We start from the raw sequence: 26,776 nt of genomic DNA on the forward strand, positions 1-26,776 counted from the left end.
AAATACTGACCTTATATTGATGGACTACTGATTATGAGGAAATGCAGTATATAATCATGGGGACATGCTTATTGTTAACAATATAATACCGGTGTAGATTTGGACATCAACAAGAAAAAACAAAGAGGAAAAACAAAGAGAAGTGGATATTTATTGAATACTTACAGTAATATTTTTTATCAAACACTATTTCCGAGGTATAAAACTGTCAAATGTAACATGTTCTCAATATTAATTTGCTCACATTCCCAAATGTTCATTTTCTTGGGAATAAATATTACTATCAATAATAAAATAAAAGTTAAAATAATATATGTACATCTGTCCCCCACAAAGAGTAGAAGGGGGCAAGAAAAGAAATATTTGAGCCATACCAAAAAGTATTCCTCAGAGGTCCCTCTGAGCCAGGCATCAAACCTACTCCAGATAGATCATCACAGCGGAGATTCATATAAAACAGCTTCACAGCCCGTACTGAAGACCTTCGGACGTTTTTTTGAGAGCCAAACTTGTATAAAAGCAGTACTTGAGCTGTTAAGACTACACTGTAGTGTTCAACTGTAACAAATTGGTTGGTACGTGCACACACATACACAGACACAACAACAAACAACATAATTGGCATTCATTAGAAAAAAGGCAGTGTTGCCTTGCACCAGACTTTCAAAATAGAAAGGCAAAACCTATCTATGCTCCCAAAAACTGAAAAGAAAAACAACTTCCTGCCTGTTCATTTAATAAAAATCCTGCACAGCGAATTCTTTTGCCTCTTTCACTCAAAGAATACCGGATCGATGCTGCTCTAAACTCTCTCACATTTGTGTTTTAGGGGGCCTGTCAGGCTTTAACCAGGGGCGTTTCTAGGTTTTTGAAATATCCGGGGCTTAGCCCGCTATTGCGCATTTTTTCATAATGCTTTACATTAATATACAAACAACGCAGTTTATTTTAGCTTTAAATAGCTTCCTGACTGCTGTGCTGCTTATCCCCAGACATCTAAAGTTCCATTCAAGTTATATGGATAGGTTAATTCACTTGAGGTGGTAAACAGTCTGGTTATGTTTTTGAATCGTTTATTCTCTTGCCAGAAGGACTATCTAGAAGGCCTAGGCTACTTTTTGTCCCTGGTTTGTTTCTAGTGAATCTTATTTTTTTTAAATCTTATTTTTTCTAAATAAGATTCGGGGCTAATTAAATAATATCTGGGGCTTTAGCCCCGAATGAAACAGCCTAGTGACGCCACTGGGTTTAACGCACACACCTCTAACACACCTCAACTAACATGGATAAAGTCAGTATAAAAGTTAGACATGGAACATACACTAGTCTTCATAATTTGTACAAAAACAAAAAAAGTAAGGAAAACAAAAAGGAGCTGGTTGAAGTTTGATATAAAAGCAGTATTATACTCTCAGCATTTCTTCCTTCTGACCGAAGCTAACTTTTTTTCTAGTTATTACTCAAAGGTCAGGAAAGCTATTAAGCATTTATATACTTCCACAGCAAAAGAGCGTCCACTTCGCCGTGATCTCAACTGGAACAACACATATTATTGAGTGATTTTGAGTCAATGAAATGTCAACAGTATGCAGAACACAACACAATGTTCGCACGTGATTGGCTGCTGGTCACCCAAAGGTTACACCAATCGCTTGAGTTAATTGCATTGGACAGGAAGAGAGTGGCTGAGGTCAGTGGAAATTAATGTACGTGTAGCTGGTTATTAGCTTGCACTTAACACTCAAGATGTGCATGTTTCATCAGCTTTTAGGTAAAGCTGATTCTCTCCATAAATGCTGAAAATTTGGGGAGTTTCTGACTGTGGACCACAACGGGGATTTACCACGCATCCCGACTCAGACACCAGCCTGCTCGACAGGTAGGTACCCAGCTAATACATTGAGCCCATACTCTGTTCCACTCTTCTTGAGGAGAGGACATCTGTGGCGCAGAACCTGGGGATGTCGGTGCTGCCAACTGTTCTCACAAAAACACCAACCTTCTTCATCAACATACCCTGAAAATACGTTCACATTTCATAATATAAAAGAATGTACAACTTGTAAAATGGAGGGATCAATCACGGTTTTTAAAAAAATGGGACTCGTGCCTATCGCCTGCCTTTACCTCTACCTCTGCCTCTCGCCCTCCCCCTCCCTCTTGGACTCCCCCTCCCTCTCCCCCTTCCACTCCCTCTCCCACTGCCACTCCCACTCCCTCTGCCACTCCCACTCCCTCTGCCCCGCCCTCGGCCTCGCTTGGGGGGCGTGGCTGAGGACTCCTCCACCTCCACCTCCACCTCCTGCTGACCTCCCTCCTGGATACTGTCCTCTCCAACATGGCCGACACTCTCCACCTCTTCCACCGCCTCTTCCTCTTCCACCTCCTCCTCCACCATCACCGTCGCCTCCTCCTCCCCTCCTCCTTCAACCGTCACCCCGTCATCCTCTTCTTCTTCTTTCACCATCACCTCCTCCACCACCGTGTCCTCCTCCTTCCCCATGGCTCCCTCGGACACCTCCAGCTGCACCACCACCTCCTCCCTCTCCTCCTCCTCCTCCTCTATCTCCTCTTCGCCACCGGTGACCACGGCGACCGTTTCCACGGTAACGAATTCGCCAGCACCATCATCGTGGTGGTTGGTGCTTTCGTGCGCCTGGTTGGCGATATTGGCGGAGCTGCTGGCTATGGCCTGCTCCAGACGGAGGCGGTACTGCTCCGCTTCCCTCTCCTTCTGTTGGAGCTGCTCGCGGTACTCCTGGGCCTTCCTGTTGGCCTCGTGGAGCTGGCGCTGGAGCTGCTCCCGGCAGCCGTCCACGCTCTTCTGGAAGGTTAACCAACACCGTTAACATTAGCAATACCACGAACACCATCAACACCGCCACAACCACACAGTAAAGCCAAAAGCACACAGAGCGACGAATGCTGCGTAGCACCACCCAACAAAGAAATGGAAACAGACCAACACCATCGATGCACTTAAACGTCAACTTGTTTTTGAGGACTTGGTTTCCAGATTTTTTTCAATGCTGCATGAGAGATTCTCCAAGCACAGGATCATGCAACCCATTTGTGTTATAGTCCCTCCTTGTTTGCTTACTTTTTCTTTAAGGCTGCTTTGATTGTTGGAATGATCTGCTTTTCTTTTGCGTGGGGGCGGGGCCTGTTGAAACTCCTCCTCAACCACCTCCTCTGTGATGGCACTGGCCGGCACAGCCACCACTGGGCGGGGACACAACAAAGCACAGATTGGTGAGATTCACACCATATTAACAACATACCAAAAACAATAAATATTTCCTTTTAAAGGAATATATATATATTTTTTTACATTTATTCAAATATACGAAAAAGTGGGTTCAACCGATCTATAATCAGCGGTATGCAGGGCTTTTGGTTTGTCAAAGGGCCCTACTATACCACCAGATGTTGATGAGCCATTACCAGAGAAATATTTCATCAACATCACACCATGTGGTAAAATGGGGGCCGTTTAAAGGCTTTAAACTGAACAGCAAGGAAGTGCATTGAATACTAACTCTGTTGCCCCTGCATGGTGACAAAGAACTGCTGGCCGAGGCCTGCTGGCTGCAGGTTTCCGTGCTGGTCCGTTACTATGGTGATGACTCTCTGACCCCCATCTCCAACCACATGCTGGATGGCTGAGTCCACCACCTCCGCGGCTAGGGTATCCTCGGACTTGACTGTGGACAAAACCAATCTCTGTAAGGGGGAAATCTCTGCAGGATCGTCCACATTCACTATTAAATGCCACACACTGAGAGAGAGAGAGAGAGAGAGAGAGAGAGAGAGAGAGAGAGAGAGAGAGAGAGAGAGAGAGAGAGAGAGAGAGAGAGAGAGAGAGAGAGAGAGAGAGAGAGAGAGAGAGAGAGAGAGAGAGAGAGAGAGAGAGAGAGAGAGAGAGAGAGAGAGAGAACCTGTGGGGATAACAGTCAGTCAGAGGCATAAACAGGAAATTCATCCATCAGAAATGGATAGAAAGAGATTGATAAATAGATGGTGGTGGTGACACAGGAATCCAATGGCAGGAGGCAAGTGGACCTACGGCTTGTTTTTGTTGACAGCCTGGCAGCCGCATTTTGTCACCACTACTAACGGTAGCAAGCGAGTCAGAGCAGATTGCTGAAGGCAGGTGAAAATAGAGATAGATTGAGAATGGGAGAGAGAGGAATGCATGTGCTAGTGGTGGTAGAGAGGGATTGAGAGAGAATGAAAGAGAGGACTACCTGCGCCAGTGGTAGAGAGAGATAGGGGGAGACTGGGAGAGAGAGGAATATATGGTCTTGTAGTAGAGTGATAGAGGGGGAATGAGAAAGAGGACTCAATGTGCTAGTGGAAGAGAGAGATAGAGGGAGAATGAGCGAGAGAGGCCTATACAGTATGTGCCAGTGGTAGAGAGAGATAGAGGGAGAATGAGCGAGATAGGACTATATGTGCTAGTGGTAGAGAGAGATAGAGGGAGAACGAGCAAGAGAGGGGACTACCTGTGGAGGCATTGTGCACCAGGTCTGACAGGTTGACCATCCCACCAGCAGGGATGATGATCTGAGACTCCGAGTTCATATTGACTTGGTTCTGCATGCCGTCCTGCACACACACACACACACACACACACACACACACACACACACACACACACACACACACACACACACACACACACACACACACACACACACACACACACACACACACACAGTAAGTCTAACGTCGTACATTCGTATCAATCAACATTAACAATTAAAATATGAATAATTCATAATCATTTCTAAATATTTTCCATCCCATTCTATAGTTACTAATTGTATCAACTAAATTAATGACCAATATCTTTTATACATAGTTTTCTATATGTTAATATAGATGGATGTAAATATATATTGTTAATCAAAACAATTTCATGAAGTCTAACAGGAGACGCGGTGGACAATTAACCGACTTATTGCAACATGGCTGCCTCTCTCACACAGAGATTCTTCTCAGGAAACCATGGCAACACTGCTAGGCCGTTTGCGGGGGTGTAGGTGGGTGTTGGTGATGTGTGGGGTGACTGTGTGTGTGTGGGGGGGGTGGGGGTGTGGGTAGGGTCCTCGGTGATGGCGGGGGGTAACACTTTGGAACATCAAACACATTTTTAAATCAAGTGAGGCTGCGGGGACGCGCATGCACCAACGCTTACCGACACGCTCCCTCGCACCTTCAAGTTCCTTTATTTCCCCGCCATTAACTCCCAGACTCCTTCTCTCTCGCTTTCGCAGTATTTCTCTCTCTTGCGTTCGCTTTGTTCCCCTCTCTTTCTCGCCTTCGCTCACACGCTTTCTCCAGAAGAAGAATTCATATTTGACTCGTGTTCAAGTGGCCATGCTGATTTTCCACTCCAAGGCGTTTGGCTTGGAGGGTGAAGGTCTCTGCCTCCCTCTGTTATAAGGGCTGTGGTGCAAGCCTTTCTTCCTGTGATTGCCTCCACCACTAGGTTTCCTGCTGTCTTACTTTCTCCTACACTTACTCTCCCCCCTCTCTCTGTCTGATGCCTTTGTCTGTCTCTTCATATCCCCTTTTGTCGTTTAACTCTATCCATCTATTTATATCCCTCCTGCTCTCCACTTGTCTGCCTGTCTAGGCTCTTTTTCTCCGTTCTATACTGCTTGTACCTAATCGCTCTCGGCCGTTCTCCGTCTCGTTCTCCCTCTCTCCACTGCTGAGCTGTCAGTCTCTCCCGCCCTCCCAGCCGCCTCTCCACTGTCCTTTTATTCTCTGCCCCCCCACCCCCCCCCCATCCTCTCTCCCCCCCAACCCACTCTTTCTGCGTCTCCCTCCCTGTCTCTCTCCCTTCCAACCCCATATTTTTCATGCACGGCTTGCCGTTACTCGAACTCCCCCCCCCCCCCCCCACCACACCTGTAGCAGGATCATCAGCTCTGTGTTGCTGGTGTCCATGGCGATGTCAAACGGCGTCTTGTCAAACTTGCTGAGCGAGTGGACGTCGGCGCCGTGCTGCAGGAGCAGCTCGGCCGCGCGGCGGTGCCCGTTCTGCGCCGCCCAGTGCAGCGCCGTCATCTTCAGCATGTCTTTGGCGTTGATGTCCGCACCGCTCTGCAAAAGCAAGACAGGGGGGGGTTGGACCAGCGGTATGGCGGCCCCCCGGAGGCCGGGAGGAGAACAGACCAGGGATGATCCGTCTTTTGGTTTCATAACTGGCATGGAGAGAGCAGGGCAAGGGACCAAAGGTTCTGGGTGAAAACCCCAATGCCTCGCAGGTCCACCCTCTAGAAGGCGTCTCTGAGGGAGTTGCCCTGTTCATCGATGACATGCATCCCTAAGAAATACTCACTGCAAGTTGGATAAAAGCGACTGCAAAAATGTTTTCATCTGCTACCTAGTTGTTAGTGAACATTAGGACCGCACACACGCACACTCACACACAAACACACTCAGAATCTTGATCATCAATCTTACCCTGACCAGCAGCTCCACTATACTGGAGTGTCCCTCGGTTGCTGCCATATGGAGAGGGGTCCTGTCCACCTTGGTGCGCGCGTCCCTGCTGACGCCCGCACGGAGCAGCACCTCAGCGGTGGAGTGGTGGCCGTACTGAGCTGCCAGGTGCAGCGGTGACGTTCCCAGCTTAAAATGACAGTTGGAGAAGGGGGAATAAAATGGCTACCCTCTAGAGTTGTGATTGATGGTGAAAGAGTTTGCATAATTTCATGATAATATATTTTTTATACTTCCTTCATTATTCAAATGTGATTATATGAGTCCAAATTAACTAAATTCAGTTTGAGAATAGTGTTTTGCTACGCCCCGTTATACATTTTATTCATTTGCTATTTTCAAATAGCAATTAATGATTGCGAGTTATATTAAAAATGGAAACGTGAGGTTTGTTTTGCTTTGGTTCGTTTTTTATGCAAGGCAAAGCAGTATTAAAATATTTTGATAAACCAGATTACTCAGAATACAACAAATAATTTAAAGTCAGTTGTTCCAACCGTTGTTGGGTTCAGTCGATCAGTATCTGATGACCTGAGTGATTATTCTGAAACTAATGGATGTCATTTCATACAGAGCATCCAAAAGGATGTTAATTCAAGCCCCAAAACGCAACAAGAAACCACCCTTATATATAGCATATGGTTGAAACAGTAAAAGGAACCAGTTGGCCTTGCTCAGGTACAAAGATAACCATGTTTGCAGTTTTGATCCCTGTAGAGGTGGGGCTATAGCCTGTGGGCCAAAACAACAGATGGAACGATGACTGTTCTTTTCCACATTATTTTTTAGAGGATGAAACCATCATACATTTTCCAGCAGGAAATATAGTAAATGACAAAGCAATGTTTGGTTAAAATCTTGGAAAACATATATATTTCCAAAAATTGCATGGAATCACTTCTGTGAATGTCTACGGTCCGTAATTCAATTTGACTTGCCATTGCTTGCTTCTCTACAAGTGCCCAAAATATTTTCTTGTCAATTTTGATTGTTTTATACCCGTGTCACCTCATATAATTCATATTTTCAACAATCTGTAACAATCATTTATATTGAATTGTTATATATGACATCAAAACCATATACATTTATTTGGTTCCTCTCGGTCTCGTCAATTTTGAATAGCACTTGGCTTTAGTTTCAACCAGAAATGATTTAATATTTGCACATTGTTACACAAGCATGTGTTGTTAGCGTTCGGTTAGGCTAGGACTGTGATTCAGGTCTATTAATTGTTTTGCTAATGAAGAAGAACCATGTTTGTCAGCAGTCAATATTTCGAAAGCTTGAGTTATTCCCGTAATTGCCACGGCTAATCTCACATACACAACTGCCTCACCCAATCGGTTGTGAATGGAGCCCCGTTGGCCATCAATATTCGAACGTCATCGTCCTGACCGACCCTCGCAGCCTCCAGCAACCGCTTGCCAAGGTATACCAGCGACATCTGCTGCTAAAAGAGAGTCACAACAGGCCATAACCGATTACTAATTAACATACATTATTAAACGTTTATTGCGCTCATTGAACGGAAATAATTAGAATAAAAATGCGTGAAAATGTTTAATAATATTTTGCACAGTAAGTAGGTAATATTTAGCAGTTCACCAATACCATTATATTGAAACATTTAGCCTATTTTCATTGTTAGATGTCTAGACATTACATATATCAAGTTGGTAAATTGTATGTGTCTATAACATGATCTGATAACATGAATAGGTTATTTAGGCGATACTAGTTTAATTGGGATATTCCATTTATTGGATGTAGGCTGCCTTGAACAAAGACATTTAAGCGCAATTAAGTATTACAGGACATGTTTGAAGAAAGATAACATAATACATGATTTGCAAAATGCATCAGCAGCTATGGAATTCAAAATATATGAATGCAAGTTCAACACAATTGTAGTTACAACTCATAATCTCCGTGACAGTCTCGTTTCGAATGCATAATAACAATGAGTTCGTAGCAGTAGCGTATATTTGTGAATGTATTCATAAAATAGTATACTGTTATTGTGGATATGGTTCCTTATCAATTTAAATAAATACACATTAAAAATCATTTCAAACGGATGAAACATACAATTGAATGCAACGTTTTAGTTACATTTTATCATAGCTTTCTATGCATTCACGGCAAGCACATTATGCCATTGCTTTCGCGGGGCCTATACCTACAACTACTGTTCTGAGCAAAGTTGTTGCATTTCAATAAGTCCTGCAAAACCAACACAGGATGTGTGCAAAAAGCCTCTGCATGAGACAAATACGATATCCTTAAATCCTTTAGCTTTGTTCCGGTGGAAGTTGCCGAAAGCAAACGAGTGGTACTTGCTATTTCCACATCCGCTAACGCTACTGGGCTGTCTCTTAGAAGAGGAAGGCTCTGCTGAGTTTTCTTAATAAACATCAGATCCAACGAAAATTTGGTCGGAAAACACGTTTCTATGAATTATATAAAGCAGTGAACAATCGCTGACGTTGAATTGCAATGCGAAAAACGTAGCTGAGATATTCTTTAAGTTAACATTAGCTTCAGCTTCTGAGCTGGTATCTTCCTTTAATAATGCTTTTGCCTGTCTCTGGAATAAGTTAACCCAAAGTTATACTTGCCTCAGGATACGTGCAGTCGAAGGGTGCTTTTCGGGATCTGGTGATATTAATTTGGTGTTTGATATGTATACTTTAGCAACTCTCCTTGCTAAGCAGAAAATGCATTTGTTTTTATTATTTGTGGGTCCAATATGGCGGCTACGGCTAGTGCGCAGACTCGTTGGGCGGGATGGAAAATATGTGGCTTGGAATAGTTTAGTAATATAAATATATAAACCATAAATAATACTGCGCCCAATATTCATGTGAGCAAGTGAAATGCATTAATAGTAAAATAAAAACCAATGGCTACAAAAAATATATAGCCTAATACGGTCAATAATCATCCCATTAAGTTACGCCTAAAGTGCACTGATAAGAAGACCATTTGGAGAGTTCTCGAAAGTGTATTAAGAAATGTTCCCAACAGCATTTAGGATTCAACACCTATACGTAGCGCTTAATTTGCATCTGGTAACTAACAAGACAGACGACTAGACATCCAAATAGACGTGTAAATTTTAATATATAGCTGTAGCATTGGTATCACACATATCTTTCATATTTTAATAGAGAAGTTACTAGTGAACGTAAATAAACACTAATTATAATTGCATACCAGTCGCCTTGGCTACACCATAACGTATTGACCTTAGGCTCAAAAGACCCACGGAACTACATTTCCCACAATCCAAAGGGTCGACAAAGGTTTCGTTTCGTCACGTCCCAGTTCGCTTCCTGTCGAAGTGTTCAGGGATACATGACACAGTTGTTTGGGAATTATACACGAAAAACCGTTAACACATATAAAACATACACACGGGATTGTCCGACCTCAACCACCTATATTGCGGTGGGATTCAAAATAGGCCGCGATGGAAGCGGTCCCACGCATGCCGATGATCTGGCTGGATCTGAAGGAGGCTGGGGAGTTCCCGTTCAGCCCCGCGGTCAGGCAGGTGAGCTGGGCTGAGAAGGGAAGCAACAGGACCTGGACAACGTACCGATCCGAGTGATCGACTGCATAATTAGGATGAATGTCTGCATGACAACACTGGCTGATTTTACCTACAAGCAGACCCATTTCGTGATGAAGCAGCTGGGTGTTGTTGATTATTGTATGGGGGTTACGTTCTTGACACCCTCCTCAGCCACCGCCTTTGTTTGCTAACATGTCATTTCACAGTGTAGTTGTAATTAGGACTATTGTGATTTGTATATAGTACTGCACAGTCTTTGCCAATGACAGCCCAGAAGTCTACTACCATCATCCGTTGGTAACACAACTGCGTATTGACTCACCATTAAGTCATTGCCCGTCACGAATGGTGATGCACATTTCACATGCTCAACTCCATCAGGTTTTGTTATCACTGCTACTAATAAACATCAGTCAAACTAGGATTCTGTTAATCTGGTATGGTGGCTAAAGCTGAAATTAAGAGGTGTTCGAGCACGTCTCTTTCTGTGACTGACTGTAACGTTAGTGTAATGAGTTGATTGCCACAAAACGAATACCCACAGCAAAAGTTCCTTTCATGCTTGACAGGAACCAAATTAATGTTATCTGTGCTGTATGGCAGAAATAACAAGTCCCCCTTCTTTGAAATGTCTTGTTTCTAGATCCTTTCTTGGTCGTCCTATTTTTCAACGTTTCAACCATAGATAAAGGTCTGTGACTCTGGGCTATCAACCGATGACGACAAAGATGAAGACTAAAACTATTTCCCATTATGGGTTCTCTATTTATATCTATATATAGATCTATAATCATATTTTATTTATGATGTTGACCTCTTTCTTCAAAGATGCTCTTATCCTGGCCTGTTAAGATGCCAGAAGCAATCCCTAGGCCTATCACCGTATTATCAACATTCAAATATATTTGTTTATTGGCAAACACACCCACAGGTTATAGTAATTCAGTTCACTGAACAACTTTAAAAGATGGGGTTGGACCTGTTTGATGTTGCTGCTTCTTTCATACAATTTGATGTGGGAATTTATTCATGGCATGGACACAGTATTTAAAGAGCGTATGTAAAAGGTAGGAAGGAAGGAATTTTATGAGTGGAGAGGGTAGGAAAGATGGGTGGGGGGGGGGGGGGGGGGGGGGGGGGGGGTGTAAATATGCCATCAGTACGAGAGAGAAGGTAACTGTGGAGATAAGACCGGTGAGTGTTTTGGGTATGTGAGCGCATGCCAAAGTGCACTGCTGAGGTTGAAGTAAAGGAGCTCCTTGCTAATGATAGCCTAGCCACTGATCAGGCCCTCGCAGTGCATTATGGGATTACTTCCTGCCCCACAGGAGGGACAAGGAGAAGCCATTGGTTAGAACCTTTATAGTTAACATTCTAACCTTGGACTCATTTAGATAATCTGTAATCTATAATTCCATCTGCAATGTCACTCTGGCTAGCTGTTTGCTTTTAGATAACCTTTGTTGAAAGAAAACACCATGCAAACTCCACAAGGCAGCATAACCCTGCATCTTGTGATGGAAGGACTGAAAACACCAACATCATAATTGCGTGTGTAAATGTGTAAAAAGTAAGAATCATGAAGGTTAAAGGGCAGGAATTAAATTTGCATTGGGTAGGTCGTAAGCCTGCGGCAAAAGGTACCTTGATTAAAGAACAACTAAGGTTGCAAGCTTCTAGGATCATTCTGAGGCTAGGGACGGGACATTTACATACACACAGATAATATGATTTCACGCATAAGAAATCATCATTGGGGAACCTAATGCAGTTCATGAATTCATATAGTTAACATGATACATTTTGACATAGTTCAATATATCATCTCAATAAATAATCTTAGAATACTACAAAAATTATAGATTTATTTGAACAGGAGAGAAAAGCTGAAGACTAAACATTGCTGGTCAAGTCAAAACTTCTCGGTGATGGTCATAACCATTTGGGGTTCTGATCTGTGATACTGAGAGTTCATCGAACAGCCAGGTGAAAACGGTTCACCTTGTTCTGCTGATTACTTTATGGGTTATGCAGGATCTGCCTGTTGGCCGATCTTCCCATGCCTATTACAGGAAACAGGCATGTCCTATTAGTTACCCACTGCTTCTTCCTCGCTCAATCTCTCTCTCCTACCCCTCAGTTCATCCTGAAGAACTATGGGGAGAACCCAGACAACTACAACGAGCAGCTGAAGAAACTGGAGACCCTGCGGCAGGTTGGTAATGCACTGCTCTATTGTGTCTTATTCAATCCCTGATTATAGGGCTGCTCGATTATGGAAAAAATCACAATCACCATTATTCCGGTCAATATTAAAATCACCATTATTCAAACGATTATTTTTGAGTTTGAACGTTTGACGCTTAAATATAGAAATCGTGATCAAAATTTGATTAATCGCCCAGCCCTACCTGATTACGCTGTTTACTTTCATCTGCTGTGTCATTTATTTACACCCTGTGTATGTGATGTGTGTGTCCTCCAGAGTGCTGTGAACGTAACCAGGGACTTTGAGGGCTGCAGTACCCTGAGGAAATACTTTGGACAGCTGCATTACCTCCAGAGCAGGGTCCCCCTGGCGCCCGGACAGGAAGCTGCCGTGCCCATATCATGGTGGGAGTAAACACCAACACTCCCTCACTCCCTCACTCACTCCCTCACTCCCTCACTCACTCACTCACTCACTCACTCACTCTCAAAGAGATACAAAATGTAAATGTTCCCTCCTCTCTCAGGACAGAGATATTTTCTGGGAAGACGATCACCCACGAGGACATCAGCTATGAGCAGGCCTGCATCCTTTACAACCTGGGTGAGTCACTGTCCACTGACTCAGTGAGCTGTTATTACACCAGGCCTGGGTGAGTCAGCACCACTTGTTATCTCCTGGCTAGCCCAGTTAGCTGTTGTTACAGATTAGAGCAAATGAAAACCCAAATTTAATTTCTAGCTGATCTTATGGCAATAGCAGACACATGCATTAGATAATATTGTACATTGATTCTCTTCAGGGAACCTCTAATGTCAGAGCAGTAGGGAAAGCAAAGAAACTCATTGTAAATTAGTAATTAATTGATCATTAAGCAAATTTTCTGACCTATTTGTTAATGTTGCATGCAGACTTGGCATCTGAATTGATTACACAAATTTACACTATAAAAAAATAATGGTTTTATTATGCTTACATTATTTGTCCACTGAGTTTTGTGTTTCCTTTGCTGCTTAAGATTTGCTAAACAATCATCTTAAACAAAGCCAATGTCTTACTTTCACCTAGTCACATGTGTTGTGGGAAAAACACTTGACACCTTAAATAATCCCAATCATCACTTGGTTGTTAATTGATTCACCATGTTGCATGTGTTATGCATGAGAATGATCCAGACTAACTAGCTTGTGCCTGGTTCTCCATAGGGGCCCTGCACTCCATGTTGGGAGCCATGGACAACAGAGTGTCCGAGGAGGTAAGGTTCTCCACCCATCTTGTTCCTATGGAAACATGATCGTTATTTTTCTTAATTAATTATAATTTTTTACAGATGGGCCATCCATTCACCTGCAAATTAATTTTTGAAAGTGCCTGCCCCTATCAAAACAGGATGAGTGTGACTTCCCAGATGGGTCAGTTTAACAAATCAGCAACTAATAGTGTGTGTGTGTGTGTGTGTGTGTGTGTGTGTGTGTGTGTGTGTGTGTGTGTGTGTGTGTGTGTGTGTGTGTGTGTGTGTGTGTGTGTGTGTGTGTGTGTGTGTTCAGGGGATGAAGGTGTCGTGCACTCACTTCCAGTGCTCAGCGGGGGCCTTCTCCTACCTGAGGGACCATTTCAACCACAACTTCAGCGTGGACATGAGTCACCAGATCCTCAACCTCAACATCAACCTGATGCTGGTATGACACATGCAACAGATGACACACCACAGTAGTGATCACTAGTGATCCACTGATATAGCGGCCAGCCGATATTATTTTAGGGTTAAATCTTTTTTTTTATATATATATATTTTTTTCTTATTTACCGGCATTTTTTACAGACCGTTCAATAATTTCATTTTTTTTATTGAAGCTTGTAACATTTGTTATCATCATTGTGTAATTTTTATGATGTAAATTGAGGGAGCAAAAGCAGTATCGGCTCCAAATATTGGCTCAAGAAAATCGGTATCGGCGTATCGGTCATCGGCTAAGGCTGACGAAAGATATCGGTATCGGCCCTAAAAAATCCATATCGGTCAATCCCTATACCACACACACACACTCCACACTCTTTGAATGCATTTAACATTTAACCTTTCTCCATAGGGCCAGGCCCAGGAATGTCTCCTGGAGAAGTCCATGTTGGACAACAGGAAGAGCTTCCTGGTGGCGCGCATCAGTGCTCAGGTAACTCTCGGACCTTAGTTACACCGGTATTGCAACTGCTATTGGCATAGAAACCAGAAACCTATCATCAATTACGGCAGGTGTCTTTTGACTTACAATTTTTTGTGTTGGTATATTAGTCTCACTCTCTCTGCCTCCAACTCTCTCTCCCTGCCCACCGGGGTCTAGGTGGTGGACTACTATAAGGAGGCCTGCCGGGCCCTGGAGAACTCTGAGACGGCCTCCATGCTGGGGAAGATCCAGAAGGACTGGAAGAAACTGGTCCAGATGAAGATCTACTACTTTGCTTCCATCGCCCACGTGAGTCACAGACAGACAGAGAGAGAGAGACAGAGACAGACAGCAAATATCTGTGCACAGAGCCATGGTGATTTAAATTTTTGACATTTCTACTGTATTTCTACTCTCCACAGTTCCACATGGGAAAACAAGCGGAGGAACAGCAGAAGTATGGAGAGAGGGTAGGCCTAAATTAAATATACCCGACCCTATTTCTTAATGTGATCTGGATTACATGGACTCTTGCGCTTGCTTAGTTGATCTTTTCCTTCTCCTGCTCTCACTGGTCGGTCATATAATGACCTTATTAAATCCGCTTCCTCACTCACTGTGATGTATTCCCTTCAGCTGGCCTACCTGCAGAGTTCATTGGACAAACTGAACGAAGCCACCAAGCTGGCCAAGGTACAGTCACAACAGAACAGTCTCTTCTTCCTGCCCTGGTAGGACCCCTGGTTAATACCACTGTAGCCTGACCTGTGTGGGGATGTGTTTTCTGTTGTCTGGACAAGGGTCAACCGGATAGTGTCCAAGACGCCTTGAGATTCACCATGGATGTTATCGGTGGGAAGTAAGAAACTCGTGTTGTGTTTTGTTGTTTTATAGTCACCACAGTTAGGTATTTCGTAGTTTAGGTTAAAGGCCAACAATTATTTCCAGTCATATTTATTATCTCTTAGTTTTCATGTCTTTTTTTCTACACATAGATTCAACTCTGCTAAGAAAGACAACGACTTCATCTACCACGAAACGGTTCCAAATTTGGAAACCCTGGCCTCCGTCAAAGGTTTGGCAATCTGATTGGTCGACGGGCCCACCAATGTTTGCTCAGCCTGAACGACATTGGCTCGTCAGCTGGTGAGCGGCTCCAGTTAAAGTGCAGCCCGCCTCCTCTCTCTCCCAGGCGCCCCGCTGGTGAAAGCCCTGCCGGTCAACCCCACCGATCCCAGCGTGACCGGACCCGACCTGTTCGCCAAGCTGGTGCCCATGGCCGCCCACGAGGCCTCCTCTCTCTACAGGTGGGCCTACTGTTGAGTTGTGCCACAGATTTTTCACTTCCGAAATTGTTTGCAAACAGCTTATACCTACCTGGAGCGAAAGGTTATGGGAAGGTTATAACATGTCTGGAGGAGCACACAGGCAGGGTATCTGGGCTGGGTTGAACCCACAGAGAATGAGGTTATAGTGTCATAGACAATGTTAATACTCGTGTCATATTAAAAGGATTTGTGTTCTTTGCAGTGAGGAGAAAGCCAAGCTTCTGCGAGACATCATGACCAAGATAGAGAGCAAAAACGACACTCTGGAGTACGTATTTCACTTCTACACCGCTCTCCATCGCTGTCCCTGTTCTGCCTCTTAGACGCTTCAAAGGTTGGCGTACAAGCACTGGCTTGCAGGAATGTATGAAAGGTAGCTTGTTTGAGCGGTTCCTGCTCTGTACCAATCCAACCAGTTGTGGATTTGCCAACATGTTTTTCATTCTATACATATATATCAGCTTGTGGCTAAAATCTAGTTACAAATATTTTCTTTTGCATTTATATTATTACATTTAAGTTTTGTGAATGTAAGACTAGATGAAATGCATATTGCTTAGGATTATACTTTTGTCTTTAAAACGCAACTGATGCAGAGTGGTCAGGTCCAGACAGAAACATAGTATTCAAACAGGACTAGGAGAGCAGTGGATGACTTCTAATACTCGCTCTTTGTGTGTGTGTGTGTGTGTGTGTGTGTGTGTGTGTGTGTGTGTGTGTGTGTGTGTGTGTGTGTGTGTGTGTGTGTGTGTGTGTGTGTGTGTGTGTGTGTGTGTGTGTGTGTGTCTGTTGTGGACGCAGGCAGTTCATGGACTCCCTGGGCTTGGAGCTGGAATCTGTAGACAACCTGGAGCTGTACAGCCACCTCCCCCCCGTCCTCATGGAGAAGTGTGCTGCGCTCAGCGTGCGGCCGGACACCGTCAAGAGCCTGGTGCAGTCCATGCAGGGTCAGTAGGGAACACACACACACACACACACACACACACACACACACACACACACACACACACACACACACACACACACACACACACACACACACACACACACACACACACACACACACACACACGTAAATATGCAATGTTCATTTGAAAGACACACACACACAATCAAATGGGCTCAATTCTTTCCTCCCATGCATGCAGTGTTGTCGGGGGTGTTCACCGACGTTGAGGCCTCGCTCCGGGAGATCCGGGATGTCCTGGAGGAGGACCAGGCCGGGCTGCGGGCCCTGCAGGAGGCCCCCGAGGTCCACCCCGCCGCCCAGGCCCAGGCGCTGACCGAGATCCGCCGGGACCTGGAGAAATACGCCGAGGCCCACGAGAAGGCGAGCTTCACCAACACGGAGCTCCACCGAGCCATGAACCTCCACATCAGCAACCTGCGGCTGCTGGGGGGACCCCTGGACAGCCTGAGGGACGCCCTGCCACGGCCCCAGCTCAACGAGGGTGAGCTGGCACGTGTGTGTGTGCATAACATGCATGTGTGTCTGTCTGTATGTACAGCTGCATCTATCTGTTTATCTACCGTGTGTGTGTGTGTCTGCATGTTTAGCTGTATCTGTCTATTTATCTATGTATATTTTTATGTTTAAGAGAGTTCGCTTGTGGCCAGGCGCCAGTAAAGAGTCACGATCCGGCCAGGACTATTTGTTTGAATAAAGGATTAAACACGTCAAGTAACAAAAGTATTTATGTTGGGCCAGTGGGTCTGACACATGTATGTACATCATGTATATCTGTGGATATATCTGCACGTGTGTGTATATCTCTGTGAGCGTATGTATACCTTGTGTGTGTTCAGAGGAGGTGGCGGGGCTCCAGTGTATGAAGCGTATTCTGGGGAAGGTCCAGGAGATGAGGGACCAGAGGAGCTCCCTGGAGAAACAGCTGCGTGACCTCATCCAGCAAGATGACATCACATCCTCCCTGGTCACCACGGACAGGGCCGACATGAAGGTAAACACACGCGCACAAACACACACACGCGCGCGTGTTGGATATCACAGCCCGTACTAGGGATGGGCGTGAGGAATCGATTACTCGAGTACTCCTCGTTACAAATGAACTCGGTTGGTGGACAGGCAAACTCGAGTTTGCATATACACACACAAAGTTTTCTGAAGCAAATGTATCAATTTTCTGTGCGGCGCCACTAACGCATACCGTGGTCACAAAGCAAATGAAATGTATCAAATTTCTGTGTGTCGCGTGCCGTTCCGTGTGCAGGCACGGCAGAATTAAAAAAGTTAAGAGATGGCGGTTAAAGCAAAGCGTAGCGAAGAATTGAAATACTTTAAAGAAATAGGAGATCATAAGGTGAAATGTAAAATATGCCAAGCGAAATCGAGCTACCAGAGTACTACAAATACTATGCGGCAACATATGCTCCTGAAACACAACGGTGTGTTCGGGAAAGCAGACCCGCAGCAACCAAGTGTGTCGGCTATTTTCACCGCCGCAAGACGCGGCTGTAATCACGGCCGTGTAGAGAAGATCACAACGCTGAGTATTTCCATAGTCCATTTGCTGCCGTTTTATTTGCAGCTTTAAATTATTTGCAATGGTTAGGCTACTTGTTTCGTTTTAGTTTTTTTTAAACCGTTACAGACCTTGGTTCGACGTGATTTAAATTGTGAGACGCATATTTATTTTTGTAAGGAAAATGTGTTTTGAATGTTTGCAAAAATAAATAATGAATACTCTGATAACTCTGACTGTTTTGATGGAGAATAAGCATTACATGTTTGGTTGGTAATAATGCCGTTCATCATTAGGCCTATTCCTGCTGCAGATGCGTTGCATTCTAAAAATAGATTCGATTAAACGAGTACTCGATTGATCCTCGAGGAATTCCTGCGATCACTCGAGTTTGGAATTTGCTACTTGTGCCCATCCCTAGCCCGTACCCATCCATCAGGGCTGGGCGATTAATCAAATTTTGATTGCGATTTCGATTTTAGCGTCAAACGATCACAAAAAAATTGCGCAATCGAATTATTTATTTTTTTTAATCTTTTATAGAAAGGGCAGAACAGCTGGATACATATCTATTTAACATTTTAGATTGGATTTTTTTTTTTTGACCATTTTGTGTTTGTTTTTAAGGCGAAATTTCAAAGTTCTCAGTTACAAAAAACATGTTTTTAAACTAAAAAAGAATCATGATTTCAATATTGACCAAATTAATCGTGATTATGATTTTTCCCATAATCGAGTGGCCCCTACCATCCATTGAAGACCTTTTTGCCCCCTGTGTCCCCAGCGGTTGTTCGAGGAGCAGCTGAAGAAGTACGAGCAGGTGAAGGTGTACATCGAGCAGAACCTGGCGGCCCAGGACAACATCCTGAAGGCGCTGACGGAGGCCAACGTCCAGTACGCCACGGTCCGCAAGGGGCTGGCCCACACGGAGCAGCAGTGGAACGCCACGGTGCAGACGCTGGTGGCGTCCTACGAGGCCTACGAGGACCTGATGAAGAAGTCCCAGGAGGGCAAGGAGTTCTACGACGACCTGGAGGCCAAGGCCTCGCGGCTGCTGGAGCGGGCCAGGACCCTGTGCCAGGGCCGGGCGGAGCAGAGGAAGGGCGCGCTGGACCGGTAAGGGGACCCACGCCTGGTGTGCAGGGCTACGGGCCGCGGGGCTCTCACCCACAGGACGCTTGGTGGATGGTGTTGGACTTTCACCATGGATAGACTTTTACCCGTTACACCGTTAACCATTCCACTATTTAACTAGATTTAATTTCACAAGCACCTTTAAAAAAACATCCTGAATACAATTTGCACTACAAAAAGAAAACTTGACAACACTGCTGTTCAATACCGTTTACCTCCGCTGCTATTCTAATTCTGATTGCTCGGTATATTTCCATCTTTCAATTTTTATTTGTATATTTTATCTTTATTTGTCATCCATTTTTAACCTTTCTTGTATATATTTTATCTCGCTGTAAAGATAATAAAGATAGTCATATTATTTTCTATTCCATTAGAGTGTGTTTGTTGAGCTTTGTCCCTCGTCTGTCGTGTCCTTCCTCAGGGAGGCCCTGAAGAAGCCCCCAGCCCGGCCCACCGCAGCCAAGCCCACCCTGATGGCCAAGAACTCTGACAGCGACTCGGCCTGCTCCAGCCTGGACGACCCCGAGCTGGCCCAGCTCAGCGCCGCCATCCTGGCCCTGGGGGGCGACCTGCCCGAGGAGCTGCGCAGCATGCCCCCCGACCTCGCGTCCCACCCCGCCGAGGCCTACCTGCCCCCCGGCAGCGCCTCCCTGCCCTGGCCCGGCGCCGTGGCGCCCCACGGGGCCACCCACCGCTTCCCCGCCAACCTGCCCCCGCCGGAGCTCCTGGCCCGCATGGCCCAGTACCCCGGCCCGGGCGGGCCCCGCCCCCAGACGCACGCCCAGGGCCCGCCGCAGATGCCCCCCCACGCGGCGGTGTCCGGGTACGGCCCTCCCCAGGCCCCCCACCCTGGCCCGGTCGCGTCCCCCCCGGTCCGTCCGTCCACCACCACCGTGGACAGCATCCAGACGCCCATCCCCAGCTACGCCCCCACCCAGCGCTACCCCCGGGGCCCGGCCGCCCCCGGGGGCTACCCGGCCCCGCCCCAGATGGGGCCGTACCCGCAGTTCGTGCCCCAGCCGGGCATGCCCATGCCAGGACCCCCGCCCCAGCAGTTCCCCCAGCCTCCCAGGCAGCAGATGCCCCAGGGGTACCCTGCCGGCCCCGCAGCCATGCCGGGACCCCCGCAGGCCTACCCCCACGGGTACATGGCTCCGCAGCAGAGGCCGGGCCTGCCTCCCCAGTACCCACAGGTGTTCCCCGGGCAGCCCCACCCACATAAAGGCTACATGACGCAGCCCCAGCACCCGCCACAGCACCCTGGTCAGCACCCACATCAGCCCCCGCACCCACAACAGCCCCAGCACCCACAACAGCCCCAGCACCCACAACAGCCCCAGCACCCACAACAGCCCCAGCACCCACAACAGCCCCAGCACCCACAACAGCATCAGCCCCAGCACGGTGCCCCAATGCCCCAGGGCTATCAGCCCCCACAGGGGTATCTGCCCCAGCAGCATCCCCAGATGATGCCGGGCCCCATGCCTCCTCACACCATGCACCCCCACATGCTGCCCGGGCCCCAGCTGCCGCCCGCCGGGCCCCAGCCTTACATCCTGCCCGGCAACCAGCACATTCCCCCCGGGCTGCCCCCGCATCACATGATGGCCCAGCAGCCCAAGCAGGTCCCAGGGCACCCCGGTGCGCCGCAGCAGCAGATGGGCCCCCACCACCCTCACCCCCACCAGCAGATGCACATGCCCCCCGGTCCCCGGCCCCAGATGCCCGGCGGCCCCGTGCCGCCCACTTCCCTGCCCATGCAGCCGCCCCAGCAGCAGCAGCAGCCCCTGCCCGGGCAGCTGCCGATGGCCCACCTGCCCCAGCAGCCCATGGGGATGGCCGGCCTGCCCCAGGGCCAGCCGCCCCACATGGGCCCCGTGTGCTACCCGGGGGGGCCGCCGATGATGCCGCAGCAGCCCCTGGCGCCGCAGCCTCTGCACCCAGCGCACCTCCAGGCCCACCCCGCTCCCGCCGTCTACACCCCGGGCCCCGGGGCCAACGCCCCCCCGGGGGCCCCCCAGCCGGGCGGCATGATGGCCCCGCACGGCGCCCAGCAGATCCCCCCCGCCCAGCAGCACATGATCCAGCCCTCGCCGGGGGGTCTGCCCGTCGCCCTCACGCCAAACAGCATCCCGCCCGCCCCCTCGCCTTCCCCCTCGCCGTCTCCCTCCCCGGCCCCCTCCTCTCTGGGACTGACCCCCCAGCAGAGGCCCTCCCCGGCCCCCACGCCCGGAGGAGCGCCGGCCCCGCCCTCGCCGTCGCCCGCCGTCCCCTCCCCCGCCGGCTCCGCCTCGCTCTTCCAGCGGCAGAACTCCAACACGGACGACCTGCTCTCCTCCAGCCCCGAGAGCCTCCCGGGGGGGCCCAAGGCCCCCGCCAACGTCCTGCAGCCCACCAAGGCGGACCCCCAGGACGGGGAGCGCCGCAAGAAGGGCGCCGGGGGCGTGTCCCTGATCCAGGGGGACCCCTACCAGGCGCCCGAGCGCATCGCCCGGCTCCACGGGCAGCTGGAGCGCTACCGGGCGCAGGTGGACGCCCTGGAGCTGCCGTCGGAGGGCGAGGGCGGGGCCTCGGTGCTGGACGCCCGCTGGAGGGAGCTGCAGGAGCAGCAGGAGAAGGACGCGCGCCAGCGGTCCATCGCCATCGCCCGCTGCTACAGCATGAAGAACCGCCACCAGGACGTCATGCCCTACGACGTCAACCGCGTGGTGCTGCTCTCGGGCAAGGACGACTACATCAACGCCAGCTACGTGGAGGAGCTGTCGGCCTTCTGCCCGCGGCTCATCGCCACGCAGGCGCCGCTCGCCGGCACGGCGGCCGACTTCTGGCTCATGGTGTACGAGCAGAAGGTGGCGCTGGTGGTCATGCTGGTGTCGGACCAGGAGCTGGAGAAGGTGAGAGGGGGCGTGTGGATAGCGGGGGGCTGGACCTGGGTTTGATCCGTAAGGCCCACAAATTAACCATAGGGTGTCCTCATGGAGGATTGGTTTAAAATCTGCTAAAGGACATGCCAGTAAAGGTTGCCCTCCTACCTGTGGAGCTGGCTCCTCTTTGTAGATTAACATAATGAATGAAACCGTCCACAGCTACGTTAAGGGCTAGTAGGACGGGCTGCATGGAGATTGCGTTATTCCTTTTGTCCTGATTCTGATCTGGGAACATACATGGTGTTTTTCCCCACCCAGGGGAAAGTCCTGCGCTACTTCCCTACAGAGCGTGGCCAGCAGGTCTCCCAGGGACCAATCACGCTCACCCTGACCACGCAGAAGACCACGCCCACCCACGTGGAGCGCATGATCAGCCTGCAGTACCGCGACCAGAGCCTGAAGCGCACCGTGGTCCACCTGCAGTACAACTCCTGGCCCGAGCTGTGAGTGGGGACCTCTTGCTTTGATAACGGCTCGATGTGATTCAGCTAGAATTAGAATACTAGGAGCTTTTTACAACAAAATGTGTTATGGGCAAAGAGTTCTAGGCAGGATAGGGTGTGTTATGACCCACAGCAACTCTGTGCTACTTTTTTTGTACCGTCGTTGTGTTTGAGCATTTGAATGGCTCCACTTCCATAAATTCAAGTGTAAAGCTTCAGCATGACCGGGATCAGTTGTGACAAATGCTACTTCCTCTATTTCAACTAAATCTAACAACTGTGCCTATTAATCTCCAAGGAGATTACACTAACTATCTTGAGCACGATGGTTAAGAGGAGTGAAGCGGCAACATAACAATAATATACCTAGTAAATTCACAGCAAAAATACAGTATCTACGTTTTTGTACAGTATCAAAATGGTTAGGGCAACGATAAAGAACAGTTTATATCAAATCTAAAGCAGACCTTCTTTCTGTGGTTCTAACCAGACAGTGTTGGCTTGATCCGGTTTAAACCATCCCTTCTCTGGGTTGTTCTAACCAGACCAGGTCAACTACCAGCCTTTATCTGTGATCCTCACCAGACAGTACTGGTCAGATCTGTCCTAATCCGGTCCTTCTCTCTCTGGTTCTAACAAGGGGTCCGCCAGACAGTAAGGGCAGCCTGCTGGGTTTCATCCAGGAGGTCCAGGGTCACTTCCAGCACCAGAGACCCCTTCACACACCCATCATAGTGCACTGCAGGTGGGTCACTCAGGGTCTCCGACTGTGCTACCCTGGTTTAAGTTTGAAGAGATTCCAGACGGTAGACTAGTATTGCTGTAGTGTTCACATCGATGTACTGGTCTTTTAACCTCTACATGGCAAACATTAGTTATATCGTTTTTACTTATAACTAGCCTATACTAATCAGGCCAAACATGGCAATGCAAGGAGAAAACAAGGGGATTGCAGTAAGTGCAGAGGTGGACATTAGCGGTCCTGGAAAGAGAAGGTCACCCCAGTCAGCCATATGGATCAGCTGTCTTTAACATACGATAAACATTGTTGTTCTTCCTCTTCCTCTGGTGTCTTGCGGGTGCAGTTCGGGTGTGGGGCGCACCGGCGCCTTCTGCCTGCTGTACGCGGCACTGCAGGAGCTGGAGGCCGGGAACTGCATCCCCGACCTGCCGCTGCTGGTGAAGAAGATGAGGCAGCAGAGGAAGAACATGCTGCAGGAGAAGGTCTCTCACACACACACTCTCTCTCTCTCTCTCTCTCTCTCTCTCTCTCTCTCACTCTCACTCTCACTCTCACACACACACACACACACACACACACACACCGCTCCCCCCCGACTCATTTCTCCTGAAAAGAGTGCACCCCAGGGGAGCGCTCTCACAACTCAAACGGCTATTGAGTCTCAGTTAAACCCCACAACTTATAACTCCAAGATCTCGTTACAAATACTGGGTGGAAGCAATTAGGACAGTTAAGAAACATAGTCGCTGGAAATCCTTTACTTCATCCATGAGATAAAATGTTTTTTCAATGTTCTAAAAAGCTTGCTTGTGTTACGAAGTGATTTGTTGACTCCAGTTTTTACACAGCAGAGGAGAATGACTAGGGGATCATAATCTCAGGTAGGGCGTCGTTTCGTAACATGTAAGGGCCTTCGCTCTGTTAGCGGCCCTTCTCATAGCTGGTCAAACTACTAACTTGCATTCAGAGATGCCCAGAAGGTTCGTAGGCAGCGAGATCTTGGGTGGTCTGGTTTCACCAGACTAATGCACTGGATGAATCCTGGCATGGGTCGGGTTTGAACACATTAGCAAGTCGTCTGCCCACATTGTGCCCAGATTGCTGTCAACACACCTAGGCTATCTGATGAGAATGCAAGCCGGACCACCTCGGGATGTGGTCCAGGACATCGGTTCTTTCCACACCTGACAGTTAATGTGCCCTGGCTCGATCTGAGGATAAAATATGCATTGAAACCGCAAGTGTGACAGCGGCCTAAAACCCAGAAAACAAACAAAATTGGAATCAAGCATGTATTAATGGTGGTGTGTGTCCGTGTGTGTGTCCAGCTGCACCTGAAGTTCTGCTACGAAGCCGTCCTGAAGCATGCAGAGGTCCTACTGCAGCGCCATGGCATCACCAGCGCCACCTACAGCAAGAACACCAGCACTGCAGCCTCCAAGGTGAGAACACACATCAGCAGTACAGGGATGCAGAACATTATTGACCAGACTTTAACCATAAAGCTATTGACCAGACTTTAACCATAAGGCTATTAACCAGACTATAACCGTATGGTTATTAGCAAGACTTAAACCATAACATCATTAACCAGAATTGAACCATAGCATCATTAACCAGACTTTAACCATACCATCATTAACCAGACTTTAACCATAACATCATTAAAACAGACTTTAACCATAGCATCATTAACCAGACTTTAACCATAACATCATTAACCAGACTTTAATCATAACATCATTAACCAGATTTAAACCATAGCATAATTAAACAGACTTTAACCATAACATCATTAACGACGCTCTAACCATGATTCACTGCCCCCCCCAGCCTTACTCCAGACAGGAGTCCCAGCAGGACCTGGTCCTGGGGGGGGACATGCCCATCAGCTCCATCCAGGCCACCATCGCCAAGCTCAGCATCCGCGCGCCCAGCCTCTCGGACCAGCCCGCCGACGCCCCCTGGAGCCTGGAGGACCAGCCCCTGCCGGCGGGCCCCCAGCCCCTCCAGGATGCCTGGCCCTCCCCCGAGGGCCCCCAGCAGCCCCCGGCCTCCCTCAGCCCCCCGCCCGCCGCCTCCCCCGCCAAGACCCCCTCCCCGCCTCCCAACGGCGTGGACGCCTCCGCGGCCCTCGCCCCCTCTCCTGCCGTAGCGGTGGCGGAGGTGCCCGACGGCCCCCCTGCCCCCGGCGCCTCCCCCCCCTCCCCCCCGGCCTCGGCCCCGTCCTCCCTGGAGCTGCTGGCCTCCCTGGCGCCGGAGGCCTTCTCCATGGAGGGCGGGGGCATGGGCAAGCAGAGGGTCACCAGGCAGAGCTTCCTGCAGCCCACCGAGGGCCAGGGCCTGCAGGGGGCCCGGGAGCGCGGGGCCGACGACCCCCTGAGCAGCCTGGACCCCCTGTGGAGCCTCAACAAGAGCTGAGGGCCCGCCGGCACCGGCGACCAGCCTCCACACGTACGCCCCCACGCTTTCTCACCTGGCGTAAAATAAATCAAAAGCGGTCTGTTCTAGGCCTCGACACTCACCTGTAGCACTTTGTAGACGGCGGAAGATCATTCTTGTGCGGGGGAGGGCGGGGAGTTGGGGTCAGCCAGCTCTTTAGCAACAGAATCACTGCTCTCTCCCTCTCTCTCTCTGTCTGTTTCCTGTGTCACTGTCCACCGCTCGTGCTCCCTCTCCGGCGGACGGACGGATACCAGTTCTGCACTCCCTGCCTTAGATCGCTTAGAGCATTAAAAAGCACCACATTCCCCAGCATGCACCTCTTTACACTTTAGTGCTTCAGCCCATTGACCTGACGTCCCAGCTCCCCCGCCCCCCCGCCTCTGAAGTGGCAGTTGCCGTGGTTACCGCGGAGGAGGATGCAGGGGGGGGATGTCTGGGACCGTGAATGATTTTAATGACGAACTATTGTTTGCACTGTTTAGATGCTCCGTCATTATGTTGTATGACTTTTGTTATGGGGATATCTGCAGTAAGGTTGTATGACTTGATTGTTGCTATAACCACACGAAATCGACACATTTAAACTAATTGATTTATTTCCCTTGCGTTTCTCTCTTCTGTAACACTGTAAATATATTAAATAAAACTAGACTATGGCAACTTACTTACTGTGTATTGGAATCTATTTCAAACTTCACTGCACATAAAATGTCTAAACATCTTCCAAACTGCTTGTCCACATTATCCGTAGTCAATAGAATCCACCGGATGCTATTGTCAATAGAACCTGGTGATATTATCCAC

The 26,776-nt window shown here is 48.3% G+C and overlaps 2 protein-coding genes across 3 annotated transcripts; one reads left to right on the forward strand and one right to left on the reverse strand.

The window, feature by feature from the left end:
• Positions 1 to 128: 128 nt before the first annotated feature.
• On the reverse strand, positions 129 to 9,276 carry LOC115554584 (GA-binding protein subunit beta-2). 2 transcript variants are annotated; one of them, XM_030371367.1, is made up of 8 exons: positions 9,138 to 9,276; positions 7,856 to 7,969; positions 6,478 to 6,645; positions 5,920 to 6,114; positions 4,506 to 4,608; positions 3,540 to 3,704; positions 3,101 to 3,222; positions 129 to 2,824 (listed from the first exon to the last, which is right to left on the reverse strand). In XM_030371367.1, exons 2-8 carry the CDS (start codon positions 7,961 to 7,963, stop codon positions 2,111 to 2,113), a joined length of 1,575 nt encoding a protein of 524 aa, XP_030227227.1. In that variant the 5' UTR covers positions 7,964 to 7,969; positions 9,138 to 9,276; the 3' UTR covers positions 129 to 2,110. The 2 variants fall into 2 exon arrangements, with proteins under 2 accessions (XP_030227227.1, XP_030227228.1); XM_030371368.1 differs by having other exon boundaries at positions 7,856 to 7,966; positions 9,138 to 9,274.
• Positions 9,276 to 26,636, forward strand: ptpn23a (protein tyrosine phosphatase, non-receptor type 23, a). Its single transcript, XM_030371362.1, has 24 exons — positions 9,276 to 10,075; positions 12,237 to 12,311; positions 12,582 to 12,709; positions 12,832 to 12,908; positions 13,511 to 13,560; positions 13,853 to 13,984; positions 14,396 to 14,476; positions 14,645 to 14,776; positions 14,890 to 14,937; positions 15,104 to 15,160; positions 15,268 to 15,326; positions 15,463 to 15,542; positions 15,660 to 15,774; positions 15,998 to 16,063; positions 16,597 to 16,742; positions 16,944 to 17,246; positions 17,602 to 17,756; positions 19,063 to 19,394; positions 19,837 to 22,309; positions 22,601 to 22,785; positions 23,426 to 23,530; positions 23,871 to 24,009; positions 24,856 to 24,969; positions 25,361 to 26,636. The coding sequence occupies exons 1-24, from the start codon at positions 9,992 to 9,994 to the stop codon at positions 25,946 to 25,948; spliced, it is 5,724 nt and encodes a 1,907-aa protein (XP_030227222.1). The 5' UTR covers positions 9,276 to 9,991; the 3' UTR covers positions 25,949 to 26,636.
• The last annotated feature ends 140 nt before the right edge of the window (positions 26,637 to 26,776 follow it).

This window comes from Gadus morhua, chromosome 11 (assembly GCF_902167405.1).
Source record: "Gadus morhua chromosome 11, gadMor3.0, whole genome shotgun sequence".
Taxonomy (NCBI): Eukaryota; Metazoa; Chordata; class Actinopteri; order Gadiformes; family Gadidae; genus Gadus; species Gadus morhua.